The sequence below is a fragment of the Dermacentor variabilis genome, chromosome 8, assembly GCF_050947875.1.
Source record: "Dermacentor variabilis isolate Ectoservices chromosome 8, ASM5094787v1, whole genome shotgun sequence".
Lineage (NCBI taxonomy): Eukaryota > Metazoa > Arthropoda > Arachnida > Ixodida > Ixodidae > Dermacentor > Dermacentor variabilis.
Genome location: NC_134575.1, coordinates 54457613 through 54482745, shown reverse-complemented (window position 1 = coordinate 54482745; position 25133 = coordinate 54457613). Strand labels below are relative to the sequence as shown.

General features: G+C 47.6%; 2 protein-coding genes across 4 annotated transcripts in view; one reads left to right on the top strand and one right to left on the bottom strand.

Moving 5' to 3' along the window:
* Positions 1 to 25133, bottom strand: part of LOC142590225 (BAI1-associated protein 3-like) — a 517523-nt gene that overhangs the window by 332420 nt on the left and 159970 nt on the right. The window lies entirely within an intron of this gene.
* LOC142590224 (uncharacterized) lies at positions 4327 to 23192 on the top strand. Its single transcript, XM_075702151.1, has 5 exons — positions 4327 to 4789; positions 4918 to 5521; positions 13935 to 14060; positions 17052 to 17283; positions 21993 to 23192. The coding sequence occupies exons 2-5, from the start codon at positions 5185 to 5187 to the stop codon at positions 22672 to 22674; spliced, it is 1377 nt and encodes a 458-aa protein (XP_075558266.1). The 5' UTR covers positions 4327 to 4789; positions 4918 to 5184; the 3' UTR covers positions 22675 to 23192.

The following is a 25133-nucleotide window of genomic DNA, read 5'->3' as shown; positions in this document are numbered from 1 at the left end:
CCAAGCATCCGGCTTGAACGCACTTCAAAGCGACGTTAATCACTGGCATATCGTGAGTGGCGGACATCTCGAAACTGGTACACCGCTCTCGGGATGGATGCCCGCTTGAGCGGGTATATACGACTAGATCATTTCAAAGGCTCAAATCTTTGTTGAAGCCACGTCCCGTAGGGCAAATAATTGAAATTTCAATTACTGGCAAATTCCTTGCCAAGTCATATCGATACTGCAGCTCGGTTAACTACTAAAGTTTGCTCCTTCTTCGTCGGATGCAGCTGGTAAATAAGAATTACGCTGTGTGTCATAAGTGTTCTTATTATTATTATTATTTCTCGAACATCTGTTCGACGAAATGAATGAACTGGTAGTAAAGACAGGTTATATATTAACGCACGTACAGTTGTGGCCACGATAGCTTCAACAAGAGGCCGAGTTCGCGCGTAGCCACGAATACAGACTGATTCACTGAATTAGAATCGCAAAGTAACAAAAAAAAATCACGTTTGTTGTCGAACGCGTGTCCCGTAAACTCCTTGCGGACAACTGTACATATAAGACACCAAGCCTGCGACGCATCTGCAACGAACCACCGCAAGAAGGTAAAAAAAAAAGAACGGCAAATCATCACATACCGCTGAAACAGCGAATTCGAAACTATGCGTTGCTGTGGAGTCACGTGCAGGCGGCAAATTACACGGCACGAACTTCTTTTCGGTTTGACGTGCCGAAACCGCGATATCGTTACGAAGCACGCCGCACTGGAGGGCCACGCATTCATTTTTTTTTCATCCGGGGTTCCTTAACGTGCACCTCAATAGAGGTGCACGAGCTTTTTTTTTCGCCTCCCGTTGGAACACATCCGCCTCCAGCGGCCGAGAATCGAACTCGGGACCTCGTGTTCTTAGCAGCGCAACGTCATGGCAACAAAGCCAGTACGGCGGGTGAAATACGTCAGAAAACGAGCTACATTACCGATAGCATCCAATCACCCGCAAGCCCGTTCTACTTGTAATTTTTTCAGATTCAGAATTTCATGTGGTACAATTCGCTACATGCCGCTGCTGCTTCGAAAGACAGGCTCACAAGGGCAACGCAGACGTACCGCGAAGCTTGGAACTTTGCCTATCCGCCTCATGCATTGTTACCCCTAGGTCATTGTTAAACGAAAACGCGAAGCACGCGCGAGGCACATTCATCTGGGAATACGTTCTTTTTTTTTTCGCCTTTGTCAGCCCTGATTGCGAATGCCTCCATTCTCGTCCCTTTATGTATAGGGGTCACAAGTGGAGAAGATTAACGAAAAATAAAGCACGTACGCAACGATATCCTGGGAAATACTGATGGAGCGACTCGCAGACGTGAATTATTGCATTCCGAAGGTCTGCCAAAGGCAAATACTCGCTAATATCATATAAGTGGATGCTGTAATTGGCACTCGGCCCAGTTTGTTACTTTGTTGCTGTTATCACTTTTGTAAGAGTTGATGCATTTTATTCTTAGTTGAAACTTAAAATTATTCGATGAGTATATTAGTCCTACTTACGACAACATTTCTTTTAGGCTACCTATTCACGTTCAGCCATTTTGATTCGTTAACACTGTATTGGAAGCTTCGGATAATATATAGAGGCTGTCCGAGCTAACTTTAGCCCGAGTTTTAAAATATGCGAATGTCTGGCCGCTAGAGGAACGTTGCATATGTTCGCTGGCTTTTTTCACGTTCAGAAAAACACCTTTATGTAGCAAGTATTGAGGACCAGGAAGCTCTATAGGGAGTTTTTCATGTCGCTCTACAATTTTCTCATTGACACTTCTCATTCAATTGTAATATTTGAGAAGTTGATTAATCAATTAGGACTAATTATCTAATTAGGCGAAATGAAAAAAATAATTTGACTATCTCAGAGCGACGCACACAACATTACCTTTATTCTGTCGAGCTGCGTGGCATTTGCATATTTTTAAACTACAGATAAAGTTAGCTGGGACACCCTGTACACTTCAGTTATAATTGTTTCTTGTCTTGTATTTTTCTTTCATAACCACTCTCCTCAAACCCAAATACTTTCGTCCAGATGGTGTAATAACTATTGACTGGACGCTAACGAGGAATGCTGCGTTAAGCTAGACTGGCACGATTGAGCTGTACGCGAAGTCGCACATAATGACATAACTGGATGCATGTTGTCTTCGGAAACGTGTAAAATCTTTTGGCGGCGCCAAGAATAAATACCCCCGATAGGCATCTGTCACGTCAACGGCTTTGGCGGTGTCCGGGCAATGCCCATAAACTAGTTATTGCTTACAAACACAACTTTCATGTCGAAAATCAGTGCCAACTCAACGAGGAAGATTTCGTGGGCTTTCTTTTTTAACACAATTAGCATTCTTAGCCTCTTTCAGCTCATTCGCATCTATCTGTCTATCTGTCTGTCTGTCTGTGCTTTTTACGCCACTTTTTAAACTTCGAAAGCATCCTTTAAAACTTCTCCGGTGCTGGGCTCTTTAGCGCTGTGCCACAAATGCCCACGGACAGTCAGGGATTAATTCTCAGCGTTGGAACGCACCGGCGCGCCCCCGACGCAATCTCGGAGGCCACGCAAAAGGACGGGAACTTCGCGAGCACGCCGATAGATGGCGCAGCGTGCCCAGACGAAAGCCCGAGGGAGGAGCCCGGCTGTAGTAAGCGGCTGATACGTGACGCCCATCGGCGGCGTCAATACTGTGTCCCGCTGCATAGCTTGAATGCTAATCGCACGAATGTCGATGGGATCGTGAGATGGTTTCTGCCGAACTTTATTTTTCCGAAACAAAAAGCGTTATTTACGTACGAGAGAGCACTTTGAAATCCGTAAAGTAGAATCGTTGGTCTTGCGGGCTGCTGTCCGAGTGTAAAGTTATAAAGAAAGAAATGTCTGTCCTTAATTTTCTGCGCTAATGAGTGAACCTTTTCGGTCGAGATGTCCGTGGAGTTTCTAATCAATGATCGCTTATTTTATATTTATTTGAAAGTAAAACTTACTGCCGACAACACACTTCATCTATGAAACAAGTCACTTTTGCAGAGATCACAGGGTTAGGAATTCACATGTTGACTTGAAGTTGAGGCTCGTGACATAGTTGAATTGCTGTGTAGCCGTGACTTCCTTGACCTCATTGCTTTCGACAGTAACTAGACCAGACCGGCATTGATGGTTTTCTTCTTTCGAGGAGACGCCAGATACAGAGAATGTAATTATGACGTTTTGCCTATAGGTTACTGTTGTCGCAGTCGCCGCGCGTTCTCAAGTGAACTTCACCATTAATCCGCAGTTTACGGCAGTAGGCATGAGTGGGGACATCTCGCCTGGGTTTATGACGTCGTTACAGGAACGCGACTGTGACTCGGCCTAAACCTAATAACAAAACGGGATCGGTGACGGTCCACACGATTTCAGACAGAGTCCAGCGGGCATCGAAAAAGCCGAGGCATTCATCAATGCATTATCTATCGCACTGCGACGACTGGACGATCGGTCGTCGTCTGTGCAGGTGCTACTTGAAGACCGTCGCCGTCGCTCACCGGCCCACAAAGCTGTGAAGGCACTTTTGCCTTTGTCGAGGGCGACTGGCCTATGTGAACGCCTTTGGCTAGCTCAGGCCCTCCGCGTGCGTGCGCGAGCTCACCACCGGCTGTCCTCCCTCTCCCCTCCCTCTCTCTTTCTTATATTTCTATTCCCTCTTTCCCGTCGCCCACAGTAGGGAAGCCAACCAGAGACGCATTTCTGGTTAACATCCCTGCCTTCTCTCTTTATTTCCTCCTCCTTCACCAATGGATTCCACCATTACATCCAATTCGCTCATTTATGAACACGCTCTGGTTACGAACGTACAAAACAAAAGTACACACCATCAGATTATTTGTAGCATGCCGAAAGCGATAAAAAGTACAGAAAGGAAGAAATCTTGCACAGCCAGTTGCCTTTTTCGCAAGCATCAGGTTGAATAACATCAAACATGAGCAGTGTTGGCACACCTGCAGAGGGTTCTTTTCCTCGTGCCAAAGAGGGTTTCGAGCACTCACGTACGCTCTTGACATAAATGGAACAGACGCTTCAATATTCATGTCCCGCCGGCGATAAGGACCGCGGCAGTCTTTTGTCTTCGCCTCTAGCGACACGTCCTCTTATCTCTTCGGAAGATGAAGGCGGGGGAGCGAGAAGCACGGTTACGATGGAGGTTGTCTGGCACTTGCCGATAAGAGGGATACGCGACTAGACTAGGCACGAAAACAAGTTGGCTCAAGCGCCGACGGGGACAATATAGATAGACACAAGAAATAACAACGGTCTGCGACGCGATTAGCCAGAAGCTGTTGCGATGTTACATGAGACGGGCGGGAAAGCTTTCGGTATAGATAGAGTCGCGTTTTGATACGAGTCTGCCGCCTAGGGAAAGAGTGAGGCTGAAAGAGAGAAGCGTGTTTTGGAACAGAAGTACCTTCAGTTTTAGAAGCAGACGACGTGCTGTTGTGATGCTGAAAGCCACAGACAGACGCACACGGGGTGGCAATCGAGCCAGAAAACCGAACTTCGTAGCGTAGTTTTGTCGTATTTTTTGTTCTCCTCGGCCAGGGATATTTCCAGTGAGAGGAGCGACTCCTGGAGTTCAGGACTCATATTCCTAGGGAAAAAGACGTTCATTGAACTTTAGTAGATTGTCCTTTTGAAAGTCAAGGTCAACCGCTATAAACACATATTCGGACCAAGTTCCAGACGGCGCTGACAGCTCCAACGGAGAAGTTGTGCACGTGAGTCTCCGACATTATTTTCGTTTCACTACCTTTAACTTACCCGAGTGAATGCGTGAAACCGCGAGATCAACCTTTTCTGAAAGTTAATTGGTTGTTCTTTTCTTTTCTTTCTAATTCAATTTCAGATTCGTCCAGGGGTTCGGCGCGGGAAAGCACGAGCTGCTGCTAAACAAGTACAAATAGGCAACAACGTTATCGGTGGTGCAGCCTTTTTTTTCTTTTCGAAGCAGAAAGCGACAAAGAAAAAGAATTTTGTTCCACACTCGGCGAGAGAAAGCAGAAGTTCGGTGCTTCTGCTTTAGACGCTCAACATCGTCTGCTCAGGTAGTACACGACACAAACAGACGTACTCTAGCATCAGAGGCCTTCCCAACCTGTTCCCCAACCCGTCGATGCACGCGTACTCTCTGTGGTGGAAACTGCTCGCGGCCAGTCACAGGGCCCCGAGCCAAGCCAAGGCCAAGACGCGCTCCAAGACGAAGACGAGGCGAGACAAGCGCGAAGGCTCCTCCGCGGCGACCCCTCAAGAGGGACATGGGCCTCGCAAGGCCCCCGTACCCTCCGACGCTCCCGGCGCGAGCGGGGACGGCGTCATCGGAACCGTCCTCGGGGCCGTCGGCGTTCGGAGGCGCAAGGTCATGACTTCGCGGAGCCGGGTCGGCGGCAAGTACAAGGTCAACAACCAAAACCTGGAGAAGTTCGAGCAGATCCTCTCGAAGATTCCCGAAGGTTCGTATATACCGGGCACAGTCCCTGCCTCCTGCCGAGATTCGCTCGTACTATAACTAGCGTTTCTGCCAAAGCCGTAACGGTACTAGCGCTTGTTTATAGATGACCAACGATCGTCAAATAAGGCATGTCTCAGGCACCGGGTGGTATTCTCGTACGATTCCTTTCGTGGATAGTTTAAGTTTCGAGAAATTTCCCCGTGAGTGTAGCGCCGAACGAATAGGCGTCATCGAGCGACAGCGTTTCGTGCGCAGTGCCACGCAGGACCCTCTATCTGCTTTTCCCGCCCGGCGTGAAAGGCGGGATCTCTCACGAAACTAATTGCGAATCCGACAAATCGCACCGGTGCACAGCGGGAGGGAGGAGGGGGCGATATACCGTTTCATCCAATCATCGCCACCCCAGGGCGCACAGGTGCGATTTGCCGAATTCGCCATAAAGGTATCCCCGAAAGGGATCGTCCGTTGATACCACGCCCCTGGGAGCCGACATTTCCGCGACGGGATTTTGTCTACGTCCGCGCGTGCGGTGGACTTAACTTCGCCCCGTCGACAATAAAGTCGCCTTGTCAAAACTTTAAATTGCCCCCCCCCCCCCCGCTGAACCTTCTCTTATTCTGCTACTGCCTAATTCCTGCACCATCTCTATCTTCCTCTTAAACTATATGTCTTGTGCAGTATACTAGTTCAGAACCTCACGGGAGGAAATTCTGTCCCCGACGTGGCCATGCATACCATGTGCTGAACGAGAAGGCGAGTAAAACACACCCAAGGCATCTACCGCGGCGATTTAGTAGCTACGACATATTCCTTTACTGAACACGAGGTATAGGGTTCGATTGCCAGCCACGGCGGAAAAAGCCTTAACGCTCGTTCACCGACATATAGGTGTTCGCGAAAGAGCCCCCAAGCGATTGAAGTTATGCTAGATATGCAAATAAAGTATGGGGGCAATTATACTCGACAGACGGCCGATCCCGGGGACAGTGGTCGCGCGGGTAACGCGAGTCACGTTCTCAAAGCAACTACGACCACACAACGGTCACAGCCTGACACAACAACCAGGTGCTCATTTATATACGTTCAAATAACGTGGAGTTCTCGATAAGTGTGCAGACGAATAAGGCAGCATCCGTGGTAACTCAGAGCCTACAACGCTCAAACTGCCCAGCAGGTGGTCGCGGATTCGATCCCCGTCTGCGATGGCCGCATTTCGATGGTGGGCGAAGCGCAAACTTGTGATATCAGATGCGCAGATTTCCAGATTTGTGAGCGCGTTAAAGAGACACAGGTGGTGAAGGTGAACAAAATATTCCGGACCCTTAAACTAAGGCGTCTATAGCAGCCCCAGTGTTACATTGGGACTTTAACAGAATGGATAGCTGGGCTAGTTGGTTTACTTGCATCTTGAAACTGTGAAAGCGCACAAAGACGTGAACAAAATTTAAATCCCACTAATTACCCATTCAATCAATCAATAAATCAATCAATAAATCAATCAATCGGTAGGTGAATAAGTAAATCATGACATGCATGTCCGCAGCTGTTTAAAAGAAAAAGAGTGTAAGAAAGGTGCTGCCCGTCGTGGATCAAAATTAACGGATCCACATAAGCCCTGCTAGTGATTATGTTACGAGCAATGCCGGTCGGCCAATGGAAAACCATATCTTACGGACGAAACAAAAAATTGTTTATGAACGGCGTTGCCTGTTTTTTATGAACTCAGTTTTGGTTGAACCGCTGTTGACTTCGTCAAGCGAGCGAATTCCATTCCCCAGCCACTTACCCCTCAAAAAAAAAAAAATTGCGACTGCGGAGAAAAAGTCTATTGATTCGATAACCCGCAGTGCTCATTTCGTTGAATGAGTTATAATAACGAGCCTGAGGTTTAAAACAATGCCGAAGGGTGCACGTCAGAGATACAAACCTCGGTAACGCCGGCAGATCGTGCGGAATGCGAACCGTTCTGACGCCGCGCTGACCTCATCACGCGGCGCTGCGCGCTTGACAAGTGGCCTGACAATCGTTATCGGGAGAGTCACGTAGTATACCGGAATAGGTCTCGCGAAATTGGCGAGTATGCGCATTCTCGGTGAACAGGAGCTGCCGCTCGCCGTCCGATATTGACTCTCCGAGACAGGCTTGCAAGCAAGCGCTCTCGAAATGACCAAGCATTTTCGATTACGGATGACGCTGGGCTTTTTCTTTTTTTTTTTCAAAGCCCGCCAGAAGCCTTTCGACGGCAGAGCTTAGTGACTTGCAGAATCGGGTGACATCGTTTTGGAAAGCGCAGTGCAATTTGAGCTTTCTATTAAAAAAGAATTTAGTAGAGGGCCCGGAACGCCGGCGCTATGGCGTCTGTAGTAGAGCTCCAAGTGTGACGGCTCCGTCAGCGTGATAGTACGTGGATTTGCCTCGACTTCCTCCTTCTGGCTCGAAACGGCTTTGTGTCTTCGCAGTTTGATCAGTCTCAACGAACGTGCGCGTTAAATCCACTACTCCCAATAATTAGGCACGTGCGTGCGCAGGGAGTCATTTCTTTGTCGTGTCAAGAATATAACGCTTAGAAATTTAGATGGATCAAGCGTAAAAGAAAAGGTAACGCTACAATAGCCTCCGAAGTGTCTAGAACATCATCATCATCATCATCAGCCTAGTTGCGCCCACTGCAGGGCAAAGGCCTCTCCCATACTTCTCCAACTGCCCCGGTCATGTACTAATTGTGGCCATGTTGTCCTTGCAAACGCCTTAATGTCATCCGCCCACCTAACTTTCTGCCGCCCCCTGCTACGCATCCCTTCCCTTGGAATCCAGTCCGTAACCCTTAGTGACCATCGGTTATCTTCCCTCCTCATTACATGTCCGGCCCATGCCCATTTCTTTTTCTTGATTTCAACTAAGATGTCGTTTACCCGCGTTTGTTGCCTCACCCAATCTGCTCTTTTCTTATCCCTTAACGTCACACCCATCATTCTTCTTAACCCTTAGAAATTCAGATGGATCAAGCGTAAAAAAAAGGTAACGCTACAATAGCCTCCGAAGTGTCTAGAACATAACGCTTAGAAATTTAGATGGATCAAGCGTAAAAAAAAAGGTAACGCTACAATAGCCTCCGAAGCCAGCAGATTAGACTAAACAATGTACCACCCATTGTTCCCATGCCAGCTAAAATACCGCAGCCCAAGATTTGCCTCTATTACTTTTTGTAAGGAACACTTACGCTGCGGCGTGGCCGACCTCGCCGCGAATGCGCCGCTGTCCGTTTATGATTGGGGAACAAAGCTTCGAAGCTTAGGGACTTGGAGGATGAGCTAGCATCGTTTCGAAAAGCGACGTGAATAGAGCTTGCTTATAAGAACGCTAGTGTCTAAGAAAGCGGCAAGCAGGGTGGTTCAGCCAGGAGCGCCACAATTCCTCCTAGTTTTTGCACAAAAACTTCACGCACGCTGATTCGCGTCGGCGTCCGTGACGTCAACAGGGGGAACCGCACGTCGACTTAGCGACATCTGTCTGTGCTCGTTGAAACACTCTATTTTTCTTTCTGCACACGGCAGTTGAATTACGCTGAAGGAACGAAAAATTCGCATAAAACTGCGACCTAACAAACTTCCGTTTTCATGTTCAAGGCCGTGTCTTTCTCAAATGCGGTACCGATGACGTATTACGCGTCCTTGCATGCTCATCTGCCACCGCTTCAGTTGCACGCTATATAAAGAACTTGCGACGGCAGCAGGTATTGTGGCGCCATCTGGTGCGCACTCCGCAAATGACGTTCGCTGCAACGCACGACACATTGCGGGGATGGGTACAGACGGTGCGCACATAGGTAATAAATCGAACATGACGCAGCACGCGGCAGCATAGCTACAAAACATGAAACTGCATGGGTACGCAAGCAAACGAAGAGCATGGTACATACACGCGTATGTCATAACAAAACAGGAGGCTTCAAGCAACACGCCAACCATCGCAGATATGACGCTAAACCTGTTATCAGAATAGCAGTAGGCCCTAATAACTTAATAGTAATAATAGCTTTCTTAATAATGTTATTGATAGTGACAACTAAAATATTAGCAATAATGAATTGTACGCACCTAGCTTGTTTTACCTTGCTGTGTGAAGCCACCTCCTCCCTACTGCAATGCCTGAATGGCGTTGTGGGCAAGAGAGTCCATAAATAAAAAATAATAGGCACGTAATGATGCTAGGTGCAGACGTACATTGGTTGATCTACAGCCTAATATTGCTTCTCACCTTAATCCACATAAGAATACTTGTATGGGCCATGTCCGCACAGAAGTGATACGTCTCTCAAGCTACAACTTTCTTTCTCCCAACTGTACTCATCTGAGGAATTGCGTGTCTCGTTAAAAACTGACATATTGGAAAATGCTGGGCAGAACATGTTACATCTACTATATATATAAATTGTGTTTGTATGATGTAGTAGCTTCCGCCTTTGTCTGTATTGGGAAAGGCCGTATGTATTTTTTTTTTGTCTACCCTTCTTTCTGCTGCCTGTGTTGCTGTAAATTGTTTGTCATCAGGGTGATGTGGCTACACGAGCTTCCACGTCATCAACATATTTTTTTCCCATCGCACCTAACCCCGTATGCACACTTCTGAAGTGTCATGTGGCGGAATAAAATCAAGCTCAAGTTCACCCATCTCGGTTCACCATATGACGCACAACAGGTTTCTGACAACATTCACAAACCTAGCTGTGTATAACTTGAAAGTGAAAAGATAGAAAAGTATGGCTAGAGACATTGGCTAAAGCGTCTAGTGCTCGAGTTAGGACTTTTTTGTCCAGATTAAAACGCGGGTATTTTCTTGTGCCGCGAAATGCGTGCTGTTCTTGTTAAACGTGTTTCTTGACGCACTTATTTCACAGTGCGGATGCGCATTCACATAACCATCAGTGCATTAAGGTCGTTGTACACGTTGTGGAGTTCTGACTTCGCGAAACTGACTCAAGGCGCGGACTTTAATACAAGAAAGGTTATTCTTTAAGTACAGCGGCTGAATCAATTCTGCAATTACAACATATGTCCTCTGAAGTCGTTGAAATCTTAATTAGTACTTATTTAGTACTCGTTCCCGCCACTTTATCGTAGCGATTCTGATGATCGCCACTACTGCAAAGCTTAGTCAGTAAAAAAATTTTTTTTCTCAATTCCATTGTCGTTACTAATCTGAGACAGCTGTCGCAAGAACATGCAGGTGTGGTAAAGGTACTCAAGGTAGCCGAAACCGGACAACACGACCTTCGAAGCTCTCAAGTCTGTTAGCGTGTCGCGCCGAAAGGCTCACCCTCGCGACTCTGTTATCCGAGACGGAACTTTCCAGAAGCATTATCGGACGTCGGAGCTGTCGATATACAGAGTAACTACGGGCGCGTGCTACGTGGCCGCGGCGAACCGTCCTTTATCTGAGCTCAGATCGTGCCAACGCAAACTGCGCGTTCTGTTCAATTACAAAGCGATAAGGCCAGAGTCCTCGCGAAACAGAAGGAAAACCCCCGGACCCCATTTATCTCGACCGCCCACGATAGAAGCGGCAGCGGCCCCGACAAGTCGAGTGTTTTCAAATGAGTCGGGTCCACTCTACGTGACACGCCTCACACTTTCCAAGTTGGAACGACGGGTAACAGTGTTAACTAAACGTTGAAGCATATGATAAGTTGAGCTGCGTTACTAAATTCCCTCTCTGCGAGACCAAGAGAGCCACTCTCACCGTCACCCAAACCTGTAGTCCAATGGAAGCAACGAAAACAAACAAACAAACAAAAATAACGTGGTAGCCTAAGAGCTATGATGATGCGCTGCTGCGGGCGAAGGTTGAGTTTTCGAAACCGGCCGTGGCGACAGCATTTTCAGTGGGAGGCAAGGCGGGGGGGGGGGGGGGGTGAGGGAAGTGGAATGGAAAAAGAAAGACGCTCGTGTACATAGACTTAATAGGCGCACGTCATACAGAACAACCAGGTGGTCGAAAATTAATCCGCAGTGTCCCACTACAGGGTTGCTCATTAAAGGATCGTGTCTTTGACACGCAAAATTCCAGAAATATTTTTTTATTATTATTATCTACATCTGAAACCACGAGCGGAGGGCTTGGTAAGGCCCGAAAAGAGGCGACCAGAAAAGGAAAAGGCGCGGGTGTGCCCCCGACGCCGCCTTGAACTTCCCACCCCATCTCACCGTGACGTCACAGATACTGACAAGGTCTATTCGGGCCTATACCGACCCCATGGCCTCCGAGATCACCCCCACGCGCGGGAGGGGGTGATCTCGGAGACAATCCCAACCCGCAGCGGTGGCGTATAAAGGCCGTGCGCTGCTGCAAGCACGAAGTCGCGGGATCGAATCCCTGTCGCGCAGGCCGCATTTCCATGCGGTCGAAATGCCAAGAGAACACCCGCGTACATGGCGCATTGAATGCACGTTAAAGAATCCCCAAGTGGACGAAATTAATCCGCAGTCCCCCACTAAAGTGTGCATCATACAATCATATCGTGCTTGCGGCCCGTAAAATAAAAAGAAAACATAATTCTTGACTTTATTCAGGCCTTTAGCTTGGTTCCTACAGTCGAAGACGGGCTACATTGTATTCTAATGTGATTCAGAGATTGATCTTAGCCAGTTTCGAGAACATGTTTTCTGTGCCACAACACCACCGATGCCGCCCCTCCAAATAAACAAAAAAAAATAAAGCAGGAACATACCGTGAAAGACGACGTATTTCACTACCGTAGTAGCGCAGAGATGTCGGGGCGAAATTCGAAATATCTTCGTTTCTCCATGGTTTCATTTCATTACTTCCATCGCTTTCCCTTCGTTGCCACAGACCCTTATTCGCAAGTATAATGGGCATTTTTATGTGCTCCCCTTATAGTGCAACAAAAATTGCACCCTCAAAACTCAATAAGGATGAAAATCTGTTTAGAGATCATACCCTTACTCCCCGTTTACGTATAAGAGTGTCGGTTATAAGACTGACACCATTAAAATTGACACCGTTATTCGCTTTTAAGTGCGTAAATTATTTCACAGTGCGCGACATATTACGTGCCGAGTTACAAAGGAGGACAACAAAGAGAAACAAGCGATACACACACGGCGCCAATTCGCAACAATTTCATCGGGGACAAAAAAAGCTCGCGAGCGGTTTTTTATACGGGGCACGGCCATAGTGCTACTCGCGTCTCTAAGATCGACTACTCTGCCCTCGTGTCGCCTCTCGGGAATGCAAATTACTTAGCCGACAGCGCCACTAATGCCACGCCAACGAAATTTGTCCTCTAATATCTGTAACGCACGAACGAACTCCTGCTTTCTCATTCGTTCGTTTGTTCGCCTTTTTCGTTCACCGTAGCGAGCCATGCAGTCCGCGCTAATGGCGGACAAACAGGCTCAAGCATGCATCCTCGGCACGCTTACTGCGTTAGTCCCAATACTGCGCTCAACCCGGACGTCCCTCGCATTCCTTTTAAACCCTGTCGAATGTATCACGTATGCTACGCTGTATTGATACTGGAAAATCTTACTTAAGCACGGGAAGCTTAACACGTAGCATCAGCAGCGTCTTCGATACACTAAAAGAAAGTTCTGAGTCGTGGATAATTTTTTACTGTACTGTAACGTTAGGGGATAGGAAGAGAGCAGATTGGGTGAGAGAACAAACGAGAGTTAGTGACATCTTAGTTGAAATCAAGAAAAGGAAATGGGCATGGGCAGGGCACGTAATGAGAAGGGAAGATAACCGATGGTCGTTAAGGGTTACGGACTGGATTCCAAGAGAAGGGAAGCGTAGCAGGGGGCGGCAGAAAGTTATATGGGCGGATGAGATTAAGAAGTTTGCAGGGACAACATGGCTACAATTAGCACATGACCGGGGTAATTGGAGAAGTATGGGAGAGGCCTTTTCCCTGCAGTGGGCGTAGCCAGGCTGGTGATGATGATGAATCAATTTACTAATTTAATTAAGGGGAAAGTGAGACACCCACCCCATCGTAGCAATTGCTACAAAGGAAACCCATACGGGTTCCTCGAATAAAAATTTGTCGAAAAGTTCCTTTGTAGCAATTGCTACGATTGGGTGGATGTCTCATTTTCCCTTAATGAATTGCTTCTCCCCACCTTGCGGGTTTCCGCATAACTATTACGTCAAACTGTACTAATTTAGTTATACCCCAAATATAATTTCGTTGTTGTTGTTGTTGGTGGTGGTGGTGGTGGTGTTGACAGACGTGTTTTCTGTGGCCAGAAATAAAGGCGATGAAGTGGGTCTAGTTTTACGTGATGTGGAACTGTTTTGTGGCGTTAAACGGTTAAGTCTGCACCGTAGTGTTTATCTTCCCTTACGCTGGCCTTCAACTTTTTCTTTCTTTCTCCTTACTCGCTCACCTGCAGGCGAGAAGACGAAGGCGACACTGTCCTCGGCTTCGCTGCCAGAGAGGCGTGACGATGCTTGCCGCACTCCCGTTCAGCAGCCCGTCGAGAGGCCCGGCCCAGACATCAGCCCGTCCGCGACCATGGGTGAGCTTGTCTCAGTAAACTGGCTCATCGGCATGCGCACGAACTCGCTCCGACCGAACACTTATTTTGCCATTACATCCAGCGCGGTAGAACAACAACGGCTCTATATACCTCGTCTCATCGACTAGTACTTTACATATACAGGGTGTACGCAACTATCACATGCACCAAGATTTAAAAATATGCAAATGGCGCGTCGCTGGGCAGAGCCGCTTGGAGATGCTACGAGTATAGTTTCGCATTCCGCCGCATGGCATATTAGTCTTAATTAATTAGTCAACTTCTCAAGTATCATAATTTGATTAAAAGTGTCAGTGAGAAAACTGCAGAGTGACGTGAAAAACCCACAATACAGTTTTCTGTTGCTCGATACGAGCTACATAAAACTTTTTCCGAGCGTGCAAGAAGCCCGCAAATGAACGCAAAACTGCCCCGCGACTGGCCGCTCTGGGCACTTTGCGTGTATTTATTTATTTATTTATTTATTTATTTATTTATTTATTTATTTATTTAGCTTACTTCCAAGGCCCGAGGGCATTACAGCGAGGAGTGGTAAATACAAATATTTGCACAATAAACGAGAGAAAGAATACAGTTATAACAAGTAAAGAAAAACATGTTAGCAAAAGGCTTCATGAATGGCAGTCTTGAAGCTGTCGACGTCGGTGATTGCGGCGATAGAAGCGGAAAGGTGGTTCCTTTCTTTGCTAGTCTCTGGAATGAAAGATTCGCTGTAGATATTAGTCCGACAAGATGGCACACCTACTTTATAGTTATGGTCTCAACGCCATGACACGTATACAGGATTGGAAAGAAGAACGTCTTTTCGAATCACATTATAATAATAGATCTTATGGAACAATGAAATACCAGAGCATTTACGGCGCGAAGATAGTTCAGGTAGTGTTGCTGTCGTTGACGATACGCCGGCATGCCGAGAGTAATTTGATAGAATGAAACGCACTGCGCGATTCTGAACGGATTCAATAATTCCTGAAAGTGCAGTGTTCTGGCGGTCCCAGTTAACCCATGCGGAACCCAATTTAGGGCGAACAAGACTTTTATATAGATGTAGTTTTACCGACAAAGGTTCTCGGTGAAAGTGTGTCGTAAGTATCCCAGCATGCGGTTTGCGTTGTTAGTAACATAGTTAACATGTAGGCGCCAAGAAAGATCAGAACTGACTTGGATGCCGAAGTACTTGTATGAAGTCACAGGATCTAGCAGGATGCCGTAAAGAAATCACGCGCTGCTAACAGTGTGACCCTGTCGAGATATTCGCATGCTTTTACACTTTTCGATGCTGAACCGCACCATCTATTTCTTGCACCGTGGGGAGAAGTGGTTAAGATCTTCTTGATGTTCACGCTGATCAGACGGTTGGGCGAGTTTTTTAAAGAGAACGCAATCGTCGGCAAAAGGTTTCATTGATTAGAACGCGATACAGTTAGGGAGATCGTTTAATGTCAATGAGAAAGAGTAAAGGTCCCAACACAGATCATTGTGGGACACCGGATCAGACAGCTGAAAGGGTAGGCGAAAAGTTGTTAGCAGACAAGAATTGGGTTGCGGTCAGGAATAAAATCTTTAATCCAGTGGAATACCTTGATGTCTAAGTTAAGTTTGGTTAACTTAAGAAGTAAGTCATGCGACACCCCATAGAAAGCTTTAGCGAAATCCAAGAATATGCAATCAGTGTCAAAGCTGATGTCGTTATTTATAAAAAGATCATTAGTAAAAGATAATAGCTGCGTTTCACAGGAAAACATTTTCATGATACCATGCTGGGAGTTGGCGAAGTAAGAATTTTCTTCTACAAATTTGATTAAACGAGAGTAAATAAAGTGCTCAAGAAGCTTGCATGGGATGCTTGTAAGCGATATTGGTCTGTAATTATCGGCAAGATGTACATTACCTCACTTATTTTGCGGGATTCTGACAAGTTCTGAAAAACATTTTCATGTAGCATGTATTCAGCCACAGAAAGCTCTATCGGGAGTTTTTCATGTCGCTCTACGATAATCTCATTGACACTTTTCATCTAATTATAATATGTGAGAATTTGATCAGTTGTTAAGATTAATTATGTAATTCAGCGCAATGTAACAAGCAATCTGAGCATCTTCACGCGATGGGAGACAACATTACTTTGGTTACGTCCAGCTACGTGACATTTATATATTTTGTTAAATTTTAGTGCATGAAAGTTGGGACACCCTGTATACGCGTTCTTACCGAAATTCAGATTGTAAAAAGTTGTCATGTCACATGTTGCTCTTTACCGTAAGCATCTCTGTTGATTGTCACTTTTCTGATCGAATGAGCTGTCGTATTGACAGTGCCTACACGTGGGCCCTTAAAGGCAGCTGCACTGTAACTTCATAGTCCACTCTGACGAAGGCCGCGCAACGGCCGAAAACTTAGTGAAGATATATATATATATATATATATATATATATATATATATATATATATATATATATATATATATATATATATATATATAGTTGAAAATCTCGTTCCACACAGGATCGACTCAGTGGAACATATTTGCCACACTATTCCACTTGCCGAGTGTAACTTATGCAGAACATTGGCCTCCAAGATCAGGCACCGCGCGCCGGTAGATCTTGGAGGCTATTGTGGAACGAGCATAATAGTGCGGTATTTTCCCCATTCACAACCATACGTACCAGTCGTTAATAACAACCCACTCGGACCTTTTGAATCTGAGCAGGATACTGCGGCCCATTTTTTTTTTAATAATTTTTCCCAAAACGATGTCATAGGTACTAAAAGAGGGGCGCAAATTAACGCAATACACAGACGAAGCAGACACGACGAGAGAACCCTCCTCCGTCTGTGTACGTTACAATTTCCTAATAGCCACGCCTCTTCTCATGGCTGCGCACCACCGACCGCCCCAACAGGAAGCGTTCCCAGTCTCTAATAAACCTCGTCCGCCTCTCGTCTCTCGCTCCACGCGCGCAGGCAGTTCAGTCACGGCCGAGTACGAGCTATTCTGCAAGGCGTTCCACAGCGAGGCCAAGCAACTGCTGCCCGACGAGGAACAGAAGAAGCCGTCCATGAACCCGATGCGACAGCTGCTCCAGCAGGCCTCCGAAGCGGCCGCCAAGGGTCTGCAGCTGCAGCGGGTCACCACAGCGGCCGGCTCGCCCCCTGGCTTCATCCCCGGCGGGCTCGGGAGGCGAGCCCCGGAAACGTACGCAGCGCCACCAGCGGCGTCGAACGCGTTAGTCGCGACGTCCGCCTGAGTCGCGCGTTGTGAATCCGTGGTTGTGAACAAGCGCGCACCGCTAGACCATTAGCGGGGCTTTGCGTGCCCTCTTGGTGTTGTAGATCTTCGCGTTTGGATTGTAGCTCTCGCTCGTTCGCGTCGCGTTGTCCCACCTTGTAAAACACGTCCGTTTCGTCCGCTGCTCAAGTGCCGATTGGCTGGAGGCGCCTGGGTCCTCCGGAGGTGTGCTCCAGCCCAGAATACCCTACCCTCCAGCTCACTTTCCCGACATAAAGCTTCCAATTAGATTAGCAGAGGGGGCTCTGGCACTGTGATCGTGCAATCACCGTGGGAACTGTCGGCAGCAGTTGCGTTTGTCTAATCCTTGACGCATTTTGCTTCAAACGACCTGGTGCCCTTATTTATTTGGCTTATGATCTCCGTTAATTGCCTAAAATATTCACGCAATCGTATTCGAAACGCACCAAATGCTCTGCACGCATGCACAATCGTTACGAATTGTTGTAATCCTAAAAAAAAGCAATATTTCGTCAAATCAGATCAATTCGCAAAGTCAGAAAGCCTTTAGAAAGTCCCTGTAGAACTACGTTTAGGCCAAATCCATATACTATACACCATAGCCCACGCTGGCTCAAGCGCCATGCTTACCGCTCGCATTGGCACTAGCACCAGTCCTCCCCCCCCCCTATTATTTGGTGTAGGAATATTCTACGCGCTGCAAAGAAACACATTTGTCAACGCGTCAGGTGTCCCCATCACAATTGAGGAAGAAGTTCGCGTGTATAAGATAACACGTACATTGAGCTTTCTCAGACGTTTCCTTGTGAATTGTGCTTCGCGTTCGTTTCTTATTCATATACGATGTCCCCTGGTTCCCCCTTCCGGAGTAGATGGGTAGCCAAATGGTACTACGCAGTCCTCGTGAACCTTGCGTACCAGTACGCCTCACTGCGGAACGTATAGCGAAAAAACATTGTGACACTCAGACAGTGAAGATGCTGAAGGCCATTTGAACGGTATTCATGTAAAAACTTGCAACGCTGACCAATGTAGCTGGCAGCTCGATGAGGCCCGGCCGTATTCTCAAATCCTTCTTACGCTGGAATTGTTCGCAAGAGAAGCCTCCGGCGCAATCCTGACGCTGGGCGTATTATTACATTAATGCTACCAGCACTGGCAAAGAGAAGTTCCGACAGGAAGGTTTCGTGAATCCGGCCCCAGCAGTGAGCGCAGTTCCTCCGCGTCGGCGCGATGGAACATGCGTGGCACGTTCCATCGTAGAACGTGCGTAGAACGTTCGATCCAACGCAGAACGTGCGTAGCAGTATATCGTGTAAACAAGCAAAGCGAAATCAAAACTTGTCGTCGGTGACGTCATCTCGCCGGCGACGTTATCTCGTGGTATCGCAGTTTTTTTTTTCGTATTTTCGTACCCTTCTATAGCTCAGACAAGGAAAAAAAGTACAGCAAAATTTGACGAGTTCGGCGTTGCTGCATTATTGGATGCCAACTAATTTTGTACAATTTAAATCACTTGTATCTATGCCTGGAAAAAGCAATAACGCCACGCGAAAAGGCAGCGGTCTGTGACTGGCTTACAAGTGCCGGTATTTCAGTTTCGTCCGTTAAGCATCGCCATTTGACTTCATTCTATGATATGCCGAGGCTCCAATTTAAGTAAAACTTGATCATTTTGCTGTTCCCAGCCATGCTGCCTGAACAATAAGTCGCTTGTCTATCAGCGTCCCTCTGAGCATAATAAGCTAGTTTGGCGATTGTCGAAGTGCAAAGCAATCGGAGACCACGTGGTAACCGCTGCGCAGTACTCGTTACCACTCCTCTAGTCGCGAAAAAAGAAAGGCTTTGTACCTTTTGGTGACGTCACATGTTAGGAGAGTTACGCCAGAAGTATGAGTTAGGCCTAACGAAAGCGTGGCAGCGAGACGCAAGCCAGCAACGGTTATCATCACCGCATTTTCGGGGCACCATCTCCAGGTCACAGTCATGGCGTCCGATTGGCTCCTTAGCTGAGTCTGTATTTTTATTACTCTTATTATCAAATATTTTGTATATATGTTCTTACGCGGTGTACATAACGCGTGTGAGTTTTTAGGAGCCGTTTATAGTGCGTTAAGCATGGAACTGTTTTGATGTTTGTGTATTTATTTTATATTCACTATGTAGTGCTCACATGTCGTTCTTTCTTTATGTTGCTTTTCATGTGTTTAATATTATAAGTTTCTAAATTAAGTTTCGAATAAGAAGTTTCTCAAGCCAACATGTATTTACAAGCGCAATTCAATGAACCTTTTTTTTCAACATTCTGTCTTGTTCGCATTGCTACAACTATTGTTGCATATGTGTTCACACCGCCTTGCTTTAATGAGGTTCCTGTGCGTACTAGATGAGCCATGTCTTGAAAGCGGAACTAGTAAACAACATATAACCAAGAAAAATGGCATTCACCACTGTTAGGTTACTGTATACCGCCTTGTCTTTACCCATCGTTTACTGTCCCACTGCAATAGGTCGACTAAGATGTAACACTAGGAACGTCAATGGTTCTTGTATACAATTAGAGGCCATCACTGATTTATTTGTAATAAATATTGTTGTCATATTGTCACGATTACGTGTATGCGAATACAAAGGCCACATGACACTTATTTTGTTGATCTCAATATTTTTCTGTAAGTCGCTCTCAGTTCCTTGTACCGATCTTCGCTTTTCTTTTTGCCCATTAGTTACTTTCCAATATTGTACTCAAGTCGACAGTTTTTTTTCTTTTTTTAGAACTGCTTCTGACGGCAAGAGCTGCTGCCAAAGGATTAGACGACCAGCGGGGCGAGATAAGACAAAACACTTCGTAAAAGTAAAGCCACGCGCATGCGCGGTCACATGCAGCCAGCTTCGAACCACCTGTTACCGTTAATTGTCGCCAATGGGCACGTGTTTCGAGTGTTCTAGGCCAGTGTCTTTACTTCCGTACAAACTTCTTTTTCTATGTGTTCTTGTCTCGAATTTACCCTCTGTTTTGCTGGATGTGAACGCATTCTTATCCATGCCCAAAGATTTTCGACACTAGCCCTTTGGCAATTTGGTTACCTTCACCGCAATGCACCAACGTAACTCGAAGGACCAGCATTGTGCACCCCCCCCCTTCCCACCCCCCCCCAAAAAAATTGTACTTGATAATATCAGCCGAATTTCCGCAATTAAGTTCCAGTTAGCAACGTCGTCGGGTATAGGTATGTCCTAGTAACATAAGGCACTTAACGTCGTAGGACTTCTGCTGCATCAGTGTTCTCGTCCTGAGAAAAAAAAAACGACCACCACGCAGCAGAGAAGTTACGACTAAGCGCCGTAAATGTGCATGCTATTAGAAGGGCATACCCTCTCGACGTTGCAAACTGAAACTTATTGAAACTCGATCGACTGATCTTTTGAAATGTATTACTTTGGAAATATTGCCCAGTGAGTTACGCTGATGTATTGCAGTGAAGTTCAACATATGACCAGAAGGGACGCGTCCATAGTTCCTCGGTATAAAAATTGTCCCCTTAAGTTTAGAGCATTTTTCTAAAACATTCTAATCTTTTCTTTCCTTTCTTTCCTTTTTGTTTGTCGCATCTTTTACCTAGTTTTCGCTTACATTATCTTGTCACTGACCTTATTTTCTTGTTTTGCTTTTCTGGCTGATGTACACTTGCACCCGTATTCAAACCTTAGGGTAATTCCTGGACCCCTTAAATAAAGTTTTATTATTACATTTTTCTTGCTGTTATTGCATTATTGCGTTGCACCCGTATTTAACCCTAACCCTAAGAGAGCTACTCGTAACGCCTATACGTGACAACGCTACGTCACCAGAACGGGAGCTTCACGTGCAGATTTGGAGCACCGGCACAATGCCTCCTTTAGAAGATGCCTGCCGCGTGAGCTGAGAAGCTGGTTCCGGCCCCTCTCCTCTTTCCTCCTCTCCACCTGGGTCGGCTGCGAGCGCTACTTGGGCGGCTGCTGCTGCAAACTGGAACCACGCTTATTTGCCTCCGTGGTTTTAGATGCGTCTGTTGCAATCCCGGAGCCAGGACCCGCGGTCTCTCTCGCCAAGCCATTGGACGAGCGCTAGGCAGCCTAGTAATCGTCCCTTCCTCCGCAACAGGAAGTGGGGTCGGCGGCGAGCGCCATCTCTCCGCGACTACCCTAAACTACACGAACCTCCGCTCCAATGGCAAAACTAGCGATGCGGCAGGCATCTAGTAAAGGAGGCGTTGACCGGACTCACAAAAGTGGGTGTAGAAAATGACTTATCTCTCCCTTGACTTCTGTTGCACTCAAGCAACATTCTGCTGAGATGCAACCCAATATCACCTGTAATTTTTGGAAAAGCCGCCAGGCCGCGCTCGCCACCGCTCCGCGAGCGCGCCCGCCCGCATCGTCCAGTGGAATTATAGTTAAAACGAACTGTAATGTACAGAATATACACTTCAGTAGAGTACAGCAGACAGTAGCAGACATTGCAGCTGAGTATAGAATGCAAAGCGCACGTGTTGTACACTGTACCGTTATCCTTAGCACTACGACACCTGAAGTAACGAAATAACGACAACCTCCACAGTAACGACGCGCCGCCGACCGTCTCTTCCTCTCTCTCGCACTCTCGCCACTCACAGCGAGAGCCAATCGGGACGAGGGCCGCCCGCCTTCGTGGCATCCATGGCCGCCAGCGCGGCCAGCACGCCCGCTCCGCCTGCACCGATCGAGGCGCCGCCTGGAGGCCAGAATACGGACAGCGTCACTCTGCTGGTGGAGCTGGCGGGCCTACAAGAGCAGCCCGACGGACAGAATGGAGAAGACAGCGGAGAGGTACAGCAGCAGCCAGAGCCCGAGCCACTGCAAAAGCCGCAGCACTCGCGAGAACCCAGGCCCCAGCGTCAGCAGAGACAGAAGCACAGTCGCAGATGGAGCGAGAATCCGGTGGGTGCTCCGATATTCATGGCCAGGAAGTTCGCCGAGAAGCTGCGCCGGTCCATGGAAGTGGGGACGTCCTCCGTGCTGGAGGAGGCCGTCCCTTCGACGTCAGCGTCGCATGGCGGCAATGCACCACCACCGCGCCGAAAAAGCAGCGCGTCGTCGCAGTCACACGCGCACAAGCAGACGGCCCTCCCGAAGACGTCGGCGGCATCTTCGAAGCAGACTTCACTGGCGCCGGCTGTCAAGAAGAAGCAGCATCAGTCCCCCGCGGCTACGAGCAGGGAGTTCGTAGGACAGGCCGAGTCCACGTATTCCACTTCCAGCAAGAGGCGAGGGAAACGAAAGCGCAAGATCCCGAAGCCTACGGAGGACGGGGGCTAGGACTTCGAAAGAAAAGACAAAAAGAAGCAACACGGACCGGGCCCTGGTCGAGTGTGTGAGAAAGAAGAGACTTCGGCAGGACTTGCACCTCCAGACAGCTTCCGCACCGTGAACAAATTAGGGGTCACAGCGTTCGCGTTACGGCAGAAACATTTTACGTTGAGCGACAAGCCTTCGCGATACTTCGTATGCCGCCTTGTTCCAAGATGTGCAGAAAGATCAAGTCGATGCCGCATGGACGTCTGCGGTTCGTTGGTCAAGGCCCGCACTAGAATGCGTTAGCTCTTTAGTGCATGCGTACACGATCCACTAGTTCACGCTAACTATTAAATTTTTCAGCATGAACCACAGAAGCATATTAACTGAGGTGCAGCGCCAGCGCTGTAAGGCATAGGTATTGTCAGGCGGACGACTTAGTACATGGTGCTGCAGATGAACTGATATCGGCTTTCCTGCTTTTCGATTGCGGCAGTGGCGGCAGCATTCTAGTGGGAGCGGAACGCAATAGAGCGGAACACCGCGCTTGCTTTGGGTGCACGGTGAGGAACCACATGCCGTCCCCCAATAAGTCGTCCCTCATAACCGTGCTTTTTTTTCTTTTTTTAGCACGCAAAACCCCGATCTGTTCTTTTTTACAGGAGAACTCTACATTTCGGGTTGGTAATTAAAACCCCTTGTTCAGAATACTCAGACCGCACGATATATACAGTTGCATCCCTTCCAACTTTCAGATGACCGGAGTCAGTCAAGCATTGACTCCTCCGTGAGCAAGTATACCTGCTCCCCGGACTCCTTCAGCACTCCGGCGTTTTCAGATGGAAATATCGAGCCTTGAGAGTTACTCACAACATACCCACACCTGCCCAAGCCTTCCGAATATTTCGTAAATTTTACGCATTTGAGCTTTAACAGCGAAGCTGCATATGGCTAGGGCATTCCGGTCGTCCGCGAACAACCCGCGAACTAGGTCGTTGACGCCCCTCGGCGCAACTACGCTCGTGCCTACGCTCGCGCCTTCGTCGTCGCCGTCTTCTTCCACACCTGGCTCCGTCGCCGCTCATCATTCCAGCCTAGAGTTTCACTTCTCTTCTGGCGTAGTAATGGGGAGGCCACGCTAAATTTTTTTTTATTATTATTCTTTATGGTAGTATGAACCATTGCTTAATGGGGTATGAGTCATTCATTGTCTCAAGTGACGGACGCACTTAATAAGAGAGGTGATACGAGAATGTGTGTGCATACCCATCGTCACGATGACCACCGATAAGGACAATAAATATGTTCGTACTATGGTGTTCTAGAAGGGGGTAGTGGACTCAGGAGCCGGAGCGCCCTATGCATTGCAGCGAGGCGGCTAGTGTGGACGGGACGCGAATTTCGGTGGCGGCGCTGTAGTCGCGTGGGCTGGCTCCCTCCGCTGCTTCGCCATAGAATAAAGTGCTTCGGGCGCTTGTTCATGCGGGCTTGATTCGCGACGTTGACTGTTTTTTGGTGTTTTAACCTACCGTTCGAGTCTGTTTCGCGCGCAGTCGGCCGAACACGTGAGCCGTAGGAAGGTCGAAACGTCAACGGCAGCGATCCTGCTTCGCTCCCGGCTGTGAAACAGGACATAAGTGGAAAAAAGGAAAGCAGCCGTCGTTCACCGCGCCGAAATATGAATAAACACGGCGAATTTGGGAACGCAACTTGCACCGCCAAGACAACAAACTCGACGAAACATGTGCGGTTTGTGTGCGAAACGCGCTAAAAGGGTAGGTGGATTTTTAAGCGATTCAACTGCAGATGGCCTAAGAGTGACGATATCTAGCACATTATCACTGCTGGATTATCTTGTCAGCCAGGGATTTACGTATGTAAGCCAGGATTCGCTGGAAAACTTTTTCGGTATAGTCAGGCAATCATGTGGGTCTAATGTCCACCCAACGCCAACGCAGTTTCTAATTGTCGTTAGTTGCCTATCATTTTATAACCTTGCGAAAATGGTACGCTCAGGCAATGCTGACCTTAATGGAGCTAGTGGAGAAATGAGTTCTCTCCTGAGTGCGCAAGATGCTCCAGCTCAATAAGCCAGGGCTGCTGCGATCGACCATCTCATTGAGGAAGGAAACCTAGCTTCAGCCGAGCGCATGCTTCGTAGTATTCCTGCTGAGCACAGAGAGTTGGTGGAGCAGAAGAGCGACGACCGTCTAATACATTACATGGCAGGATATGTTGCTCGAAAGTTTCTGAAGTGTTATGACTGCATGTCTTGCAAGGCCTTTCTTATGGAAACCCCCAATACGGAAAGCAGAAACTCTGAGTTCACTGTGACATGCGACAAGGGACGGTTGTTATATCCTTCGCTGGAGCTTTTCAGGGCAGTGAAGAAGTTGGAGGACATCTTCACTGTGTTCTTCAGCCGAGAGAAACTCTGCAGTGACAGCATAGTGGATGTAATGTTGCTAGTGAAGGAGAACTTC

Bases quoted from the DNA above. Each gene is read 5' to 3' on its own strand.
- LOC142590224 (XM_075702151.1), top strand. From the start codon at position 5,185: ATGCACGCGTACTCTCTGTGGTGGAAACTGCTCGCGGCCAGTCACAGG. The intron at 5,522-13,934 runs GTTCGTATATAC...GCTCACCTGCAG, and splicing joins CCTCTCGAAGATTCCCGAAG to GCGAGAAGACGAAGGCGACA. The intron at 17,284-21,992 runs GTACGCAGCGCC...CGCCACTCACAG, and splicing joins GGGAGGCGAGCCCCGGAAAC to CGAGAGCCAATCGGGACGAG.